Genomic DNA, 15,116 nt, shown 5'->3' on the forward strand with positions numbered 1-15,116 from the left:
GAGATGCTCTAGGACACTCGTGGATCCTGCGCCCGCGATTCTGGCGCCAAGGTCTGCGCAGGGCGGGGTGCCAGAGCAAGCCACGCCCCCACAACAACAACACGCCCCCTGCCGCCGCTCCGTCAGGTGCGCGTGCGTCGCCGCCCCGCTCGCCAGCCCCGCCCCCTGCCGCCGCTCCTCCAGGTGCGCGTGCGCCGCGGCGCCGCTTGCAGACGGGACTGGTTCTTCCCTGGCTAGGCAGCGAGACTTCGCTTCTCCGCTCTCTTCGGCGGCCTCGTCGGCGCGCGCCCTCCGGCCCCTGCCGGGAGTCGCCCGGCTCCCGGCCGGTCCCCTGTGGTCAGCCCGGCGGCGCGTCCATGGCGTGGCGGCGGCGGCCCGAGGCCCGCGGCGCGCTGGCGCTGCTGGCGCTGGCCCTGTGCGCTCCCGGGGCCCGGGGCCGGGCTCTCGAGTGGTTCTCGGCTGTAGTGAGCACCGAGTACGTGGACCCGCAGACCAACCGGAGCGTGAGGAGCGTCTCGGAGAGCGGCCGCTTCGGCGACAGCTCGCCCAAGGAGGGCGCGCGGGGCCTGGTGGGCGTCCCGCGCGCGGAGGACCGCGACCCCGAGGGTTGCGAGGCCGGCACTCGCTTCCTCGTGCCAGGCGGCCGGGGCGCCGCGCCCTGGGTCGCGCTGGTGGCGCGCGGGGGCTGCACCTTCAAGGAGAAGGTGTTGGCGGCGGCACGGAGGAACGCCTCGGCGGTGGTCCTGTACAACGAGGAGCGCCACGGCAACCTCACCGCGCCCATGTCCCACGCGGGTAAGCCGCCGGCGCGCGGGGACGGGCGGGGCGCGGCGGCCGTGCGCCGGGGTCCCAACCGGCCGCGAGGTCCTCTGCCAGGACCCCGAGGGGCGGCGGTGATGGGCTCCGGACGTCGGGACCTGCGAGGGTAGCGCCAGCTTGGCTCGGTGTGACCCCCGGTGCTCTAAGGAGGGAGCCGAGCCTCCGGACAGAATTACATCTTCTCCCCGGGTCGTTGAGGTGAAAGGTGTCCTGTGTGGGAAGGAGGGCGGTGGGGAGAACGGAAGACTTTAAAACCCGCATGAGGAGGATTCTGGTTCTCACAGGCGGAAAGTCTCTCTAATCAGGAGTCCCTTGCCATTCAGTGTTTCCCAAAGTCAGATGCGGCTGGAGTGGAAGCTCTTTTCCAGGGCTTTGCAGGGTCTGGCAGTCCCTTCACCACGTAAGGCGGTGGCTTGGTGACACTCTGGTTTCTTCACTTTAATAATGTATGTCAGTATTCTAAACTTTAAAGTGAGACAGTCTGTATTTAACTGAGTCCGGAAACCTGGCCTTAAGTTGAGTATGTTTTCTCATTTGCTAAATAGAAGGTTGTAATACTGACTCCATTGTCAGATTCCTTGAGTGGAGTTTAGATGAAAAATTTTAAAGTGATCATGCAGGGAAAGATTTTGTTCTTAGCTAGGCAACCCTTCCCACAGGCAGTTTTCCGAGGCAACAGGTTACATCTTCAAGCAGTTAGAGTTTGAAAGGTTTATTTTGCAAGGGTTCTTATTCTCAGAAAGGGCTTCCTGGATGGCTCAGCAGTAAAAAGATATCCTCCTGCAATGCAGGAGACTCAGGTTCAATCCCTAGGTCAGGAAGATCCCCTGGAGTAGGGCCCAGGCAAACCACTCCAGTATTCTTGCCTGCAGAATCCCGTGGACAAGCCTGGTGGACTACAGCCCATAAGGTCACAAAGAGTCGGACACGACTGAAGCAACTGAGCACACAGGCATGCATCATTCTCAGAACTGAAATTCCAAGTACTATTTGACTGATAATAGAGTCTGACGGCCTTCTAAGATCAGACTCATTCTGAACTTCCTGGGATCAAAATCTTTAAAGTTTCTGCTGCTGCAAGTCAGACATTTTTTTTCCCCCTGTGCTTTTTGACTTTTGTTCTGTTTTGGCTTCTTGAATGCAGGTTCAGAATACGTGTAAAATGAGGACAGAAGGGTGACTTTGGACTTGGCCTGTTGTAGCAGAGTGATGGAACGGAAGTCAGTTCAGAGGTGGGGAAGTGAGACTGTTAGAATGATGCTTTCAAGACAGTTGTTGGCGAGGGCTGGGGAGGTGCTGAGAAATGGGTAGAAACTGGGGAGAGGTGGGATGAACAGCATAGTGAGTGAGGCATGTTGAAGCTGAATGGCGGAGAAGAGGTAACTGCAAGAGTCAGGTCTTTGGGAAGGATGGCGGCTATGTCCAGGATTCTCGGAGCGGTTGAGCTCTGATAGAAGAGGGGGAAATTCCTCAATTGCGACAGAGAGGAAGTGGGTTTGGGGAGGAAATGGGAGCAGATGTCCATGCGGTGACATTGGGCAAGGCAGCACCTTTGGTGCAGTTACTCCAGTTGTACCCAAGTCCCTGTTTCTGCAAAACTCTCATGAGAAGTGCTGTCAGAGTTCACACAGCATTCCAGACGCATCCTGTGGACAGGGTTCTGTCGGAGAAGAGAGGGCAGTGTGCCAGGATTGTCTGATGCTGGGTCCTTGCCTTCACTTCTGAGTCTGCAGCTTCCTGTGGGCTTTCTCTTTTCCATGGCAGTTCTTTTCCATCCACAATTTTCTAAATGTGTCTACTGCATTTTTTGGTAATGACGCTAACATCCTTCCAGGCTAATCGCACTTTTCTAACCATGGTTCAGCAATCTTGCTTGCTTATCTTACAGACATATAATTTATCCGGGCTCAGAAAGCCCCTCATTGATGCTCATTTTAAATTTTTGTGCAAGCTTCTATTACCATTCTCGGTGTCCATTTTAGTCTGTTTCAGTGTAAAATTAATTCTGTTTGAGGAAAGAGACAAAAGTAACAATATTAGCAGTTTTTTTTTTAAAAAAAGTGTGACAGTTCCCAGTGCAGAGTCAGTTCTTACCTTACAGCCCTTTGAGGTAGATGCTTTAACCCCATTTTACGGATGAGGAGACTGAAAGAATTGAAATGACTGGCCCTCAGGAACAAGGCAATCTATGGCCGGATCATTCTTTATTGCAGGGGCCTGTCTTGGCCTGTATCCACAGGATTCCAGTTGCGACAGCCAGAAATGGCTCCAGATATTGCCAAATGTCCAGGGGCAGAGAGGATAACAGTAACATCCCAGATTTGAACTGCTGACTTAAAAAGAGACGAATTTGGTAACAGTGAGACCAGTGGGTTACACAGAGGAAAAGCTGAAATCCACTTAGTCTGTTGACTAGTCCACGCAGAAATATAAGGGCCTCTGCTGTGTTGGTGACTAGAAATGGAAAAGAAGGTCCCTTCTATTCTGAGAACTCGGTCCCGCCGGGGACAAGGGTACAACTGTGTCATGTCTTCTTGAGAATGGATTGGAATTAAGAATGGAGTGAATGGAATTAAGTCAGAAGAGGAGCTGGCTTTGACAGACTTGAATTTTAAAGGTTACACAGAACCTTGACAGCAGCTCAGACTTTAGTTTTCCCTATTTTGTCAGAATGTGGCTGGAGCCAGTAAAAACCACTGATCCGTGGTTCTCAGTGTTCCTGTGTGATACTAGGGGTCTGTGTACATAGGTCACGTGGCTGCTACTGAACTCCGATTGTGATGATCTCCTCCCAAGTCTCAGAGTTTCAGCAGTTTTTCTTTTTTCTTTTCTTTGGCTGTGCCGGTTCTTCACTGCTGCGTGGGCTTTCCTCTAGTTGTGTCAAACGGGGACTGCTCTCTAGCTGCAGGTTTCTCACTCTGGGGGCTTCCCAAGTGACGCTAGTGGTAAAGAACCTACCTGCCAAAGCAGGAGATATAAGAGACTCAGGTTTGGTCCCTGGGTCGGGAAGATCCCCTGGAGGAGGAAGTGGCAACCCACTGCAGTATTCTTGCCTGGAGAATCCCATAGACAGAGGAACCTGACGGGCTGCAGTCCATGGGGTCACTAAGAGTTGAACACGACTGAAGCGACTTTCCATGCACACACACTCTTGCAGAGCATGGGCTTTAGGGCGCGGACTTAAGTAGTTGCTGCTCCTGGGCTCAGCCTCTAAAGCACAGGTTCAGTCGTTGTGGGGCAAGGGCTTAAATTAGTTGCTTCTTGGCACGTGGGATCTTCCGAGATCAGGGATTGAACCTATGTCTCCTGCATTGTCAGGCCGATTCTTTACCACTGAGCTACCAGGGAAGCCCGTCAGCAGTTTTTCTTGAACCCTGTTGCTTGACTGCTAAAATCCAGTACAAGATGTTGTGGACTTAAGTCAAAATTGTACTGTGGCTCGAAAATAAGTTGTGACTTTAAGACAATATTCTATCAGGACTGTAACAGCCCTAACTGTAAGGACTGTGACTGTAATGCCCAAGGTTGGTTCTCTTTCCTTTGACAGATGAATAGAGAGTGGCCAGTTTGGGCCACATATGGCACCTGCTTTTGGGTAGAAATGCCTGACACGTATCAGCCTTTGAGGAGTTCATAGCTTAGTGGAGTGATAAACAGACCTTTCCAGGCCATATGATTGGGCCCTCAACAGAGTTATATGTCCACGTGCTTAGAAAGCAGAAAGGAGGGGCATCCAATGTAGGTCTTGCAAAGGTGATTAGGGGCTGTTTTGACCAAGAAGAGTAAAAATTGATATAAGTCAAGCCGTTGAAACGAAAGCTTTTAGAGAGGATTGGCCTTGATGTGGTGACTGCTAGTTAATTACAGGCCGATCCTCCAGCTGACGTCTTGAGTGGCTGTTTAGACTGGCACTTTGCTTGTGTCAGCAGTTTACTGAGGCCAGGTGTTGGCAGGGCTGAAAGGTGTGTTTGGGGAAGGGGCCACTGTAGGGGTGGCGGGAGATGACACATGATAAGAAGTCCCTTAGCTTAAGAGAGATGTACACTCTGTGTTTGCAGAGTGTGGGAAATGGTGTTTTATGAGTGAGTGGTGCTCAGTGATCTTGAATGCTTTGCTCTCACAAATGAGCTAAACATTTAGATTTGAGTTTAGCTTGTATTTTGGTGCCCTAGGAAGAGATGGCCCCCTACAACCTCATAGCAGGTGGGATAAACAGCCTGTTCCCAGAGAGCAGGCAGACAGAGTCTTGAAGGACAGCTTAAGTTGAAGGTTTCTGGGTGACTGTGGTAAGGGGGCTGTGTGAGGAGCTGTAGGACCTTTTGGGTGACAACAATGGCCAAGACTGAAGGCCTGAGATGAAGTAATGCATTTAGCAGGGCTGCAGATTGTTGAGTGCTGTACTCGACAGATACAGAATATCTTTGAGCAAGCCGGATTTCTCCAAAACAAAATGTGAAATTCCAAGACGAGAGTTGCATGTATTTTTGAGTCCTCATCACTCATCCCCACCAACCATAAAGACGTTTGTGTTTGGCATGATAGCTCCCGTTCTGGAGACGTTTCCATTCCATTCATATTCCATGTACTGTTTCCCCTGCAAAGGGAGTCTCTGAGACTCTCCTCACCTTGGGTCAGTTCAAGGATAATACCAGAAGAGAAACCAGTTTTTCAGGTCGACTCATTCATACAGAAACCATTCTGTTGGGTCATCGCGTATGATGCTGGAGCTACAAAAACTAATAAGAACAGTAGTCCTTGTCTAGTGAGGAGGAGGGACTCACCAAGACATTATATGTGTGTGTGTGTGCCAAGTTGCTTCAGTCATATCTGACTCTTTGTGACCCTGTGGACTGTAGCCCGACAGGCTCCTCTGTCCATGGGGTTCTCCAGGCAAGAAGACTGGAGTGGGTTGCTGTGGCCTTCTTCTGGGGATCTTCCCGACCCAGGGATTGAACACACATCTCTTATGTCTCCTGCATTGGCAGACAGGTTCTTTACCACTAGCACCACCTGGGAAGCCCAAGACATTCTATAGCAAGTGAATAAAAACCAGTGTACTTAAGAGGCATTGCTGTATCATATACACAGAGGTGTGGGATGCTGGAAACCAAGGTTGAACCTGTGCTGAATCTTAATTTTTCCATGTTGGGTGCAGGATGGAGAGACTGTGGACGTTATCGGAAAAAAAGAAAACCTAAAAGGTCATGGGATTCTCATGCTGGATCTTTTACATGCATTTTTTAAAATTTCTTACTTTTAATAGTTTTATAGTCATATTTACGTACATTTACAAATTGTTAAGTTTACAGTTATGAAAGCATACCAGTTTTTATGTTTAGGCATATTAAAGTAAAATTATACTAGTAACCTCTCACCATTGGGTATCTTTGATGTATTTTCCTTCCAAAGGAAGCTATTTATTTTTATGTTTGTAAACTTTTTATTTTGTATTGGGTATACAAATACCTTTAACAATGTTGTGATGGTTTCAGGTGAACAGCAAAGGAATAAAATGCATCTCTCGCTGCCTGCATCAGTTTTCTAGACCAGAAATCTAATCCGCCACTTTAAATATTTTAGTAGTTTCCCGTCTCCTTCAAGAGAATGCTGAAATCTACTTTAAATAGTTTCCTAGGGAGGAGAAGTGGTACACTAGACTCATATGACCCTGCAGAATTTTGAAGCTGTGGACCAAAACAGTTTGTTGGGTTTTTTTTACATATTTTGTTTGTTTTTGACAAGGTAGTAAGAGGAACTATTATTTTTCAAGAAGGTTTATGGTCATGTACTCTATGCAAGACCTTGAGTTACATCTAAGTTAGAAATACAACAAACTGCCTTCCAGGAGTTAGTGACTGGTGGTTGTTTGCAGGGAGGGGCGGGCATTGCATATAACGACCTTTTTTGGTGATTGGTAGCATTGCGAGGCTTGGGGAAGAAAAACATTCAAAGGGTTTTTTCTTCCCCTGTCCCAGCACTCTGAGCGTCTTTGCCTTCTGTGAGGAAATTCAACTGTTTGGTTTGGAAATCAGCTGTGACTTGCTCTCTCAGGCCACCGGGGCTCCAAGACCGGCCCAGGGAGGCAGTGATAGGAGGACAGGGCAGAGCCAGAAGGGGCCTGTGCTAGGCACCCCTGGGGGCCCTGCACTCAGTGACCCTGAGCTCAGCTGCCCTACCTCCATTCATCCCCCTACACGTCCCAGAAAAGCCAGGCAGGGGATAGAAGTCTTCATTTTGAGCTTCATGATTTAAAGTAGTTCCTGAAGGGACTTCCCTGATGGTCCAGTGGCTAAGACTCATCACTTCCAGTGCAGGAGGCCCTGGTTCAATCCCTGGTCAGGAAACTAGATCCCACATGCTGCAGCGAAGACTCGGTGCAGCCAAATAAATAAATGTTAAATAAATATTTTAAAAATAGAGTAGCTCACAGAGGCAGTCTTGCTGCTAAAATAGTTCAGTGGCTAAACCATGTCCGACTCTTGGCCACCCCATGGACTGCAACATGCCAAGCTTTTCTGTCCTCCACTATCTCCCAGAGTTTTCGCAAATTCATGTCCATTGAGTCAGTGATGCCATCCAACCATCTCATTCTCTATCACCCTCTTGTGTTCCTGCCCTCAGTCTTTCCCAGCATCAGGGTCTTTTTCCAATGAGTTGGCTCTTCGCATCAGGTGGCCAAAGTATTGGAGCTTTAGCTTCAGCATCAGTCATTCCAGTGAATATTCAGGACTGATTTCCTTTAGGATGGACTGGTTTGATCTTGCTGTCCAAGGGGCTCTCTGTACTTAGAGTGTGGCAAATGTTAGCCCTCAGCCCGGGCACAGTATTATTACTTTTTAATGATCTCTTGTAACTTAGTGAACTAGGAGTTTTTTAGGGGAAAACTTGAGACTGACACTGGAGGTGTTTCCGTTCCGGGTGTGCTTCTTATAACCAGAGCGTTTCTGCAGCCCTCCCTTGAAGTTTCAGGTGTTCTCAGCCCATCCGCCATCTCTCACTCATTTAGGCAACAAATATTTATTAAACGCTTACTATGTGCAAGCTGCCTGAGGCACTGGAGGTAGAGAGATAAACAGGATACCTTTATGTATATTGAGTCACTAAGCAAACCGGACCAGTCGCCAATGCAAAGATGCTTTTATGATGGTACACCGCCTAGAAAACCTCCCTTCTTTTTGCTGATAAACTCTTCCTGTCCATCAAGATGCACTCCCTGCCCAGGGGAAAGTTCCTTCCCATCCCAGAAAATAGGATGACCTCATTCCTGCAGCTTTTCCTTATTCCACATTATCATTCAATAATCAACAGTCCAAATAGAAAAATCGTCATTCCCATTGTACAGCTGAAGAAATAGTCTCAGAGGACCCAGACGTGAATTGTCAGAGGCAGGTTGGAGCCCAGTCTGGTGGTCCCGAAGCCTGTGTTCCCCCTCCCCTCCCCAACCCCCCACTCACAGGGGGAAAGGCGGAGGCACACGCGGAGGAGCCGGCTCTTCCAGGTGCTGCGTCACATTGAGCAATTCTCTTGAAGATGTCCCAGCCCTGGTCTGTAAAACGATCACTCACCTCTTTCTGCCTCGAGTGAAGGCACAGATGTGAAAAGGCTTGAGAGTTGGTTTCTGCATTAACAACCAAAGATTATTCTATGAGTACAGAAATTGTACCTGTAACCATAGCATAGAAACGTTTTGTTTTTTGTGTAAACGTGGAGACAGATCCGTGGGGTTCACTGTACTGTCCTTTCTGCTTTAGTATGTGCTTGACATTTTCCATTAAAGGAAACTTTTTTAATTTATGAAAAGGGTCTTCAGCTTACAGGGCACCCCGTAATCATACATGGTATAGTTCTCCTAATTGTTTCTGTATTTGTCTTTCTCAGCTACTAGCTGCTTATTTCCCTAAAGGCAGGAAATGCCTTGCTCCTTATTGAGCCTCCCTAGGGATGACGTAGAGGATTGTGCGAGCACTCAGGCAGCCGTGGCACTTGACCAGTGACACTTTTAGTGGGTCACAGCATCGGCTTGACAGGAGCCACCTTAGAAGGTTGCTCTTCTGAGGTTTCAGTAACTAAATCCCCATGGCCGAGGGCCACAGCGGATTTGCTACGAATTAAATTTCTCCCCACAGTAAAATAGTGTTAGAATGTGGTTTCAGTGTAATGCTGGAGAACAGTCTTTAAATGTATTTTTTTCGGTTAGTTTTTGAAGGGATAGTACATACACAGGGCAGAGAATTTTTGTTATGTCCAACTCTCTCCCCCACCACCTCCACCAAGGCAGGTGGCGCTCTGTATTTGTGTGACCTTCAGGGGTGTTCTGTATTGACATGACTACGTAGACCTCTTGTCCACACAGTTTTTTTTTACATGATGCTTTTTTTCCCTCCTCTGTCTTGACTGCCATCAGTATTAATAGAGCTGCTGCCTCAGTCTGTACACATACTATAATTTATGTAATGGTTTTCTTGTTGGTGGACATTTAAATTGTGATAGCAAAAACTGAGAAAAGGGACTTCCCTGGTGGTCCAGTGGTTAAGAGTTCGCCTTCCAATGCAGGGGGATAGGGAGTTCCAGAAAAACATCTGTTTCTGCTTCATTGACTACACTAAAGCCTTTGGCTGTGTGGATCACAACAAACTGGAAAATTCTGAAAGATATGGGAGTACCAGACCACCATACCTGTCTCCTGAGAAACGTATGCAGGTCAAGAAGCAACCGTTAGAACCAGACAGGGAAGAATGGACTGGAAAAGAATACATCAAGGCTGTATTTTGTCACTCTGCTAATTTAACTTGTATGCAGAGTACATCATGCGAAATGTCAGACCGGATGAATCACAAGCTGAATTTAGGATTGCCAGAAGAAGTATCGATAACCTCAGGTATGCAGCTGATACTCTGATGGCAGAAAGAGAAGAGGACCAAAGAGCCTCTTGATTAAGGTGAAAAAGAAGAGAGAAAAAACTGGCTTAAAACTCAACATTCAAAAAACTAATATCATGGCATCTGGTCCCATCATTTTGTGGCAAATAGAAGGGGATAAAGTGGAAACAGTGGCAGATTTTCTTTTCTTGGGCTCCAAAATCACCACAGATGGTAACTACAGTGGTGAAATTAAAAGACATCTGCTCCTTGGAAGGAAAGCTATGACAAACCTAGACAGAGTATTAAAAAGCAGAGACATCACTTTGCTGGCAAAGGTTTGTCTAGGCAAAGCTATGGTTTTTTCCAGTGGTCATGTATGATGTGAGAGTTGGACTGTAAAGAACACTGAGCGCTGAAGAACTGATGCTTTCGAATTGTGCTGGAAAAGACCCTTGAGAGTCCTTTGGACTGCAAAGAGGTCAAACCAATCAATCCTAAAAGAAATCAACCCAGAATATTCATTGGGAGGACTGATGCTGAAGCTGCAAAACTTTGGCCACCTGATGTGAAGAGCCAACTCATTGGAAAAGACCCTGATGCTGGGAAAGATTGAAGGCAAGAAGAGAATGGGGTGACAAGAGGATGAGATAGTTAGATGGCATCACTGACTCAATGGACATGAGTTTGAGCAAATTCCGGGAGATGGTGATGGACAGGGAGGCCTGGCGTGCTGCAGTCCATGGGGTTGCAGAGTCAGACATGACTTAGCAACTGCACAACAAAAACATTGAATTGTACACTTGTTTAAAAGAATGAATTTTATAGCATGTGAATTATATCTCAGTAAAATTGCCTTTTCAAAAACAAAACCCATTTGTGTTTTCTTCAAGCTCACTTCATTTTCTTTGTCTTTCTGTTGCTCTTTTTCTTATAGGAAATTAGTTTTTATCTTTGTTATGTTATATGTATTTCCCCCCTGCTAGCCATTTGCTCTTTTGCTCTTGAGTCCTTAATTTTACTTTCTTTTAGTCAGAACAGACAATTTTTATTTTTATATAATTGGTTAGTTGCTCAAATCTTTTTTTAAAAAGAAGTTCTGAGGGGATTTTTCACACTTGGAAAGGTTTTTCTTCAATATTATTTATTTTTTAATGTCCGTGTTTCTTCTGGCTCTTAGTTTTTTTCTTTTTTATATATTTACATCTTGGATTTTTTTAGAATTTAATTTTGGCTTTAAGTTGTAAAGAAAGGATTCATCGTTTTAATCCTTAGATGGTACTCAGTTGCACCCATACTTTTTTTTTTTTAACCATAGTCCATTTTACCCCTTTGATTTGGAATCCACTTCTGTCGTTTACTGAATTCTTTTATGTTTTGGGGTCTAATTTCTGGGCTGTCTTATGCTACTACCACACTGTTTTAATTATTTTGACTATAAAGGCTAGTTCAAGTTTTATTGATTACAAAGGTTTCCTAATCTTGATTATTTTTCCCCTAAGTGAACATTAGAAGCAGAATTTTTAGGGTTTTTTAAATCCCATTGATAATTCTAAAGATTAACTTATAGATGAAAAGTGAAAGTGTTAGTTGCTCAGTCATATCCAACTCTTTGTGACCTTCATTGACTGTAACCCACCAGGCTCTCCTGTCCCTGGGATTTCCCAGGCAAGAATACTGGAGTGGGTTGCCATTCCTTCTCCAGGGGATACTCCTGACCCAGGGATCAAACCTAGGTCTCCCGTATTGCAGGCAGATTTTTTACCATCTGAGCCACCAGGGAAGCCCAATTTATAGAGAGATTCATGTAAAATTGGCCTTTATAGCCCTTCTTTTTTATTTCTCTTACTTTTTTGTCCTGTTTGCTCATGCATTCAGAACAACATGAAATAATATTGAACAGAGTAGGAATTCTCAGATTGCTTCCCTGAGTTAATGGGTACGTTCAGGCATTTGTATTAATATTTATAAGGGAAATCGGTATTTGTGTGTGTGTGTTTTTTTTTTTTTTTACCATGTTTGGTTTAATTATGCTAGAAATAACTTTAATACTTCTTTTTTTATAAAAGCTGCTGTGGAACACTTATATATGTTGCTCTTTAAAGATTTGAGAGTAGAATTCTCTTGTGAAACTGAATGGGGGGCGTGGGGGGGCTCTTGCTTTCGAGGGGGTATTTCTTAGTGATTTATTCTGCTTCTTATATAATCAGTCTGTGTTCTCCTTGGTCACCCATGTTGGTAACTGGGGTTTGTGTCCACTTTATCACAGTTTTCAGTCACATGTTCATGGAGCCTTACTTGTTCCATATCTTATTTTGTGTTTTGTTGATTGCTTTGTTCTTTATTAAGGAACAGGAAACATAGTGGTCATTATGGTTAGTTACCCAAAAGGAAGAGAAATTGTGGAACTTGTGCAAAAGGACATTCCGGTCACCGTTACCATCGGGGTGGGCACCCGGCACGTCCAGGAGTTCATCAGCGGTCAGTCCGTGGTGTTTGTGGCCATTGCCTTCATCACCATGATGATTATCTCGTTGGCCTGGCTAATATTTTACTATATACAGCGCTTCCTATACACCGGCTCACAGTTCGGAAGTCAGGTAACCGTCTCTCTTTAACTTTGCTTTTTAAAAGATCGTCTGTAAATATTTCCTGTGTATTCTTTTTGAAACTATTAGACAATACCTTTAATTTCATTATCATTTATAATATTTAAGTCATTGATATGTGGGAGTTTTTTTAAAATAAGTTTTAAGTTAGAATATATTCAGCTTTATGTGCTGTAGGAAATCAGGTCATCTCTCACTCCTGCAAAGATCCTCTCTCCTTTCCAGACATAAAGGGATGACAAAAAGGCATGAAGTTGGGGGGGACATGGTTGTGTTTTGGAAGAGAACTGGCCCTGCCTGTCTCCACAGTGGAGCTGCATTCAGAGCCATTTATTTGTGGGGGTGCTGCCTCAGTAGCAGCAGAGCAGGGCCCTGTGGGTCCCACACTCACCTGTTGTCTTGAGAACCATCCCTCCTGGCTGCTCAGGCTGCAGATGGTCATTGCTGGGTCATCTTCTGCCTCTGACCAGGAAGCCTCTGTCCTTTTAGGGGCCTTCACAGATGAGTGTATGGAGCCCCGTCCTCAGCTGACTACTTTCTTACCAATAATCAAACATAAGATTGGTTTCTTCTTCAGGCATGGAATAGAAAATAAGTATTGTTGATCAAACAGCTCCTAGGTTACACATGACTGTCCTATACGCTAGGACTTAAATGGTAGTTTTGTTGTTGTTGTTGTTTAAATTATTTCATTGTAGTCACTAAATTTTTGCTTTTTATGACTTTTTTCCATAGCTTGCTTATACTATATGAATTTTTAAAGTAGTGACTTAAACATTTCAATAATAATAATAATGTGTTTCTTCTCTAAGAGCCATAGAAAAGAAACAAAGAAAGTTATTGGGCAGCTTCCTCTTCATACTGTAAAGCATGGAGAAAAGGTAATATTTTCATGATTGTTTTTTGTTTGTTTTTAATATGAATCTGGGGACTTCCCTAAGACTTTGCCTTCCAACGCAGGGGACGCGGGTTAGATCCCCTTGGTCATGTAGCTAAGATCTCACATACTTCTCAGCCAGAAAACCAAAACATAGAACAGAACAAATTGTAACAAATTCAATGAAGACTTTAAAAATGGTCTGCATTTTTTTAAATCTTAAAAAATATATATATATAAAATACCAATCCATTTGTATGTCTTAGCTAACAGTGTTGATCATGGAGTTTTGGCTAGTTTGTTAATTTTGACATATGTGTTTATTTTAAAGAAGAGTTGGCTGAAACACTCCAGTGTATGTGAAGAGCCGTCTATACCTGTGCTGCCCAGGAAGGTACCCCTAGCCACATACAGCTGTCTGAATTTAAATGAACTAAATTAAACTGAAAACTCAGCTCCTCAGTCACCCTGGCTGCATGTCAGATGCTCAGGTGGCCATACTAGCTACTTGCTGCCAGACTGGATGGTGCAGTCAGTCAGACACAGGTGACTCCGAAGAAGCTCCAGTCTCTATACCAGAGACACTGAGGCTTAAATCCACCTCTGTTAAATCTTAGGCTCTGTACATTCTCTCCGACTCCCTTAATTACAGGGAGAAAAGACTGGGATTTATGGAGAAGAGGAGAAAAGATACTGAGTCCTAATCGCTGGGCCACTAGGGAAGTCTCTAAAAGGCCAAACTCATAGCAGAGTTCAGAAGCATTTTTGCAATAAATCCTAAGTTTCAGAACCTCATGTTCTTAGAGGATAGGTTCCTTACAAGGAAAACAGTTGCTAATGCAGGAACAGTTACTCTTTTAATGGCCCATTTTCAGCGCTGTGAAACGTGAGGCAACATAGCCACAGGTGGGTTCCATCGTTTGCGTTTGCTTCTTTTCTGCTGTAAGTTGTTGAGCCCTGATCCATGCCGACACTGCAACCTCCAATCCCCAAGTGCCCTTGGGTTCACAGCTCCTCCTGTGACCTACTTAAAGGATTAAAGCTTCAGGATAACACTCATTACATTTGCAGACCTTTGATTTTAAAGCTTTGAGATCAGATATTGATGGTTCCTGTGGAATATTTACCATTAGGATACTCCAGGAATCATATTGTTGGCTGCATTCTCTCCCGGATGCCTTACATTGTAGTAACAGTGAATTTGCAGGCTCGGTGCAGAGTCCAGGTTTCTTTCCATGTGGCTGTATTCAAAAGGAAAAGTGGGGGGAAAAAATCCCATCTCGTGGGAAGATTAACATATGATTTACAACTTACGAGGGTCCCTGGCGGAGCGGGGGAGGGAGAGAGAGTGGGTGTGTGCGTGGGGGGCATGCGTACCTGCTCAGTCGTGTCCAGCTCTTTGCAACCCTGTGGACTATAGCCCGCCAGGCATCTCTGTCCATGGCATTTCCTAGGCAAGAATACTGGAGTGGGTTGCCATTGCCTTTTCCAGGGGATCTTCCCAACCCAGGGATCTAACCTAAGTCTCCTGCATTGGCAGGCAGATTCTTTACCAGCTGAGCCATCAGGGAAGCGCCCCCTGGGGGAGAGAGTCCCCAGCAAGTATCTTGAGACAGGCTGTGCATTCCACTAGCAGTTCCATGATGAGCATAGTTTTATGTTCCTCTTGAAATGCATGTTCTACTCTCTGGCAGGAAATCTGTCCTTAAGTATGAGAAGACATAGATTCATATGTGTAATTTACTGTATGAAGTCTTTGAGAACATAGGTCAATTGATATTACCCTCTTCTGTGCAGAACAATTTTGAAAATATGCTTCTACAGACTATTGTCAGAAATAATAGTTAAAAAAAAAAAGAAGTCTCCATAAATGATCCATGAGGTATATAGGTGGATTTTCTGGCAATCTTACATGTTTAATTTGTGCAAATAAAGACTGTGTTTTTTCTTAAA

At 45.3% G+C, this 15,116-nt stretch overlaps 1 protein-coding gene across 4 annotated transcripts in view; it reads left to right on the forward strand.

Moving 5' to 3' along the window:
* The first annotated feature begins 356 nt into the window (after positions 1-356).
* RNF149 (ring finger protein 149) overlaps positions 357-15,116 on the forward strand; it is a 30,886-nt gene continuing 16,126 nt past the window's right edge. For all 4 annotated transcript variants that reach the window (XM_068969659.1, XM_068969658.1, XM_068969657.1 and 1 more), the window contains exons 1-3: positions 357-795; positions 12,027-12,277; positions 13,099-13,167. In XM_068969659.1, coding sequence (XP_068825760.1) covers positions 357-795; positions 12,027-12,277; positions 13,099-13,167 — 759 coding nt within the window. The remainder of the gene's footprint in view (positions 796-12,026; positions 12,278-13,098; positions 13,168-15,116) is intronic.

The sequence above is a fragment of the Capricornis sumatraensis genome, chromosome 1 (genome assembly GCF_032405125.1).
Source record: "Capricornis sumatraensis isolate serow.1 chromosome 1, serow.2, whole genome shotgun sequence".
Taxonomy (NCBI): Eukaryota; Metazoa; Chordata; class Mammalia; order Artiodactyla; family Bovidae; genus Capricornis; species Capricornis sumatraensis.